This window comes from Phoca vitulina, unplaced genomic scaffold, assembly GCF_004348235.1.
Source record: "Phoca vitulina isolate PV1807 unplaced genomic scaffold, GSC_HSeal_1.0 scaffold8, whole genome shotgun sequence".
NCBI lineage: Eukaryota > Metazoa > Chordata > Mammalia > Carnivora > Phocidae > Phoca > Phoca vitulina.
The window spans coordinates 23,397,276-23,400,612 of NW_022589711.1; the positions used below are offsets into that span (position 1 = coordinate 23,397,276).

The window sequence follows — 3,337 nt, forward strand, 5'->3', positions numbered from 1 at the left end:
AAAGAGGATTGGCTATCTAAAAATGACATATATCCTCTATCTCCCACTCTCCTTCACCCATTTTGCAAATCCCTCCACCTTTTACCTCTCTGGCAAACAAGTTGTTTTCTGTATTTATAGGTCTGATTCTGCTCTTTGCTTGCTATTCATTTTTTTAGACTCCACATATGAATGAAATCATATGGTATTTGTCTTTCTCATTCTGATTTATTTCATTTAATGGAGTAGCCTGTAATAGCCTATTGTGTCAAATGGCATGATCTTATCCTTTTATTTTTATTAACAGCTATAAATAATAAAAAAATATATAAACACACACACACACACAGACAACATCTTGCATATTCATTTGTCTATAGATAGACACTTAGGTTGCTTCCGTATATTTGTCATTCTAAATAGGATGCAGTAAATGTAGGGGTACATGTACCTTTCAAATTAGTGTTTTCATTTTCTTTGGGTAAGTGAAAATCTACCCAATCACCAAGTGTCTCCTCTATTCTTCACTGACCTCCCCTTCACCTCCAATGTGTCACAGAAGTGGTGTCTCAACATTCTGAACTCTTCCATCTCTCTTTTCATCTTCCCCATCAATCCCAATGTCATTTTACCCATGGACAAGCCATGTGACCCATATTTGAATCACTTAGGAAGCAAGTGTAAAATGCAGATTAGAAATCTAATCTTATTAGATTTCATTCTTGACCCACTAAATCTAATTCTAAAGAAAGCCTCACGATCTATATTTTGTACAAAAGTTCCTCAGAGAATTCCAAGTTTGAGAACCAGTGGACAGTAGTAACATCTTCCTGTCTAGTATTCATGACCCGACTTCACCTCCCTGCAGCCTATTTTCTACACTACTATATATTCATTTTAAAAAATCTTACAGCACCACTCTTTTTCAGTGCATGCTTCTTCCCTGATGAACAATGTTCAAGATCCTTCACATGCTATTCAACTCATTTTATTGCCCAGGTTCTTCAAGCTTCTTTTCCCTTCATCCTACATCCATGTCCTAGATACAGAATTTCCCTTTCATATTCAATCCTATCCCATAAATTTAGCACTTACATACAATGTCTTTCATTTTCCCAATTCTGTTCATTGTAGAACATTTTAAAAATTGAAATAATTGCATTTATTTCCAAGCCCCCCAAACAATTCCATCTATTACAGAGGTAACACACAAAATTGAGAGGGTATTTCTGAGATGCATAATTTTATTTCAACTCTCCTCCCTATATTTCATGTTATAAATTGAATGACTTTTTGTTTTCATTTAATTTCATTTCAGGCAATACCCAGTGAGGACATGGAAAAAGAAAATGCTACATTGCTGACAGAATTGATTCTCACAGGACTCACATATGAACCACAGTGGCAAATCCCCCTGTTCCTGCTGTTCTTGGTTAACTATCTTCTCACTATTGTGGGGAACCTTGGTCTGATTGCTCTCATATGGAATGACTGTCAGCTTCACATCCCCATGTACTTATTCCTTGGGAATTTGGCATTTGTGGATGCTTGGTTATCATCCACAGTATCCCCCAAGATGCTGGTCAAGTTCTTTGCCAAGAGCAAGATGATCCCTCTCTCTGAATGCATGATACAGTTTTTTTCCTTTGCAATCAGTGTAACCACAGAATGTTTTCTGTTGGCAACAATGGCATATGATTGCTACATGGCCATATGCAAACCATTACTTTATCCAGTGATTATGTCCAATGCACTATGCATCCAGCTGATACTTTTGTCATTTTTAGGTGACCTTCTTCATGCCATAATTCATAGTTCTTTTTTACTCAGATTAACCTTCTGCAATTCCATCATAGCACATCACTTTTACTGTGATATTATACCATTATTTAAGATTTCTTGTACTGACCCTTCTATTAATTATCTGATAGTATTTATTTTCTCTGGGTCAATACAAGTCTTTACCATTTTGACTGTTCTTGTCTCTTACACATTAGCTCTCTTTACAGTCTTAAAAAAGAAGTCTCTACAAGGCATAAGGAAAACCTTCTCTACCTGTGGAGCCCATCTATTATCTGTCTCCTTATACTGTGGCCCCCTTCTCTACATGTATGTGCACCCTAGATCTGCACAGGCAGATGATCAAGATATGATGGACTCTCTATTTTACACTATTATAATTCCCGTGTTAAACCCAATGATCTATAGCCTGAGAAATAAGAAAGTCATAGATTCACTGAGAAAAATGTTAAAGAGAAATCCTTAGTATTCATAGAACATCTGTTCTTCTTCCATTAGAATATCATGAAATTGTGCAAATTAGATGTTGCTATGTGTTGATTAGTGTTCAAAGGTTTTGGCAGTTATAATTGCCCTAGCGTTCAAATGACTTAAGGTGGGACTACAAATAACCATTTTTTAAAAAGATTTTATTTACTTATTTATTTGAGAGAGAGAATGAGAGAAAGAGAGAGAGTACATGATAGGGGGGAGGGTCAGAGGGAGAGGCAGACTCCCTGCTGAGCAGGGAGCCTGATGAGGGACTCGATCCGGGACTCCAGGATCATGACCTGGGCTGAAGGCAGATGCTTAACCAACTGAGCCACCCAGGCACCCCCAAATAACCATCTTAAATATGTGTATATATTATTGAAAAACAGAGAATTTTATTCAAGTTTTCTTCATGTTATACTAAAATAATTAAGAAAAATATTTTACATGTTTTAATGTTTTCAACATGACTTCATAAATGCATTAAACACTGTAATAGTGTAATTCCTCTGAAAAAAATTTGAATTTGAGTCTTTTACAGACATATAGTTGTGTGCTTGAAGCCTCACATCACATTTCACTCCACAGTGGGGTCAGGTTTGTGTTTGAGTGAACAGAGGCAAAAAAATATAATGAGTGATCCAATTTCAGTCTACCCCTGTCCTTCCTCTCACCACTGGTTCCATATACAGCCCTGCTGACACCTCTAAGGGTCATACACTAAAACTACTCACATCAGTCATTTGTTATATTCTTGTTACTTCTACATCCTGTTGATATTCTTTTATTTCCCAAACATTTCTGTCAAACTCTTCTTCATAAACAGAAGTCTAATATCCCTCTTGAATAGATTTACAAGGATTGTCATATTTACCTGATTATGTGTATATATAGCATACGTATCTAGAACTCTATATATGAATATGTATATATTTAATGTCCATGTATATGAATGGATTACATAAACACATCTACATCTATATATCTATATCTATATCTATATTACCCTGCATTTGTGACCCTGGTAGTATTTGAGGTACTTCCTAGTGAAATCTTGATTTGACTCTGAAGTCTCTTTCCTCACAAT

The 3,337-nt window shown here is 35.9% G+C and overlaps 1 protein-coding gene across 1 annotated transcript; it reads left to right on the forward strand.

Moving 5' to 3' along the window:
• Nucleotides 1-1,306: 1,306 nt before the first annotated feature.
• On the forward strand, nucleotides 1,307-2,245 carry LOC116633648 (olfactory receptor 5H2-like). The gene has a single exon (XM_032406230.1). The coding sequence runs from the start codon at nucleotides 1,316-1,318 to the stop codon at nucleotides 2,243-2,245; it is 930 nt and encodes a 309-aa protein (XP_032262121.1). The 5' UTR covers nucleotides 1,307-1,315.
• The last annotated feature ends 1,092 nt before the right edge of the window (nucleotides 2,246-3,337 follow it).

Excerpts from the sequence above, each read along its gene's own strand:
- LOC116633648 (XM_032406230.1), top strand. The coding sequence starts at position 1,316 with ATGGAAAAAGAAAATGCTACATTGCTGACAGAATTGATTCTCACAGGA.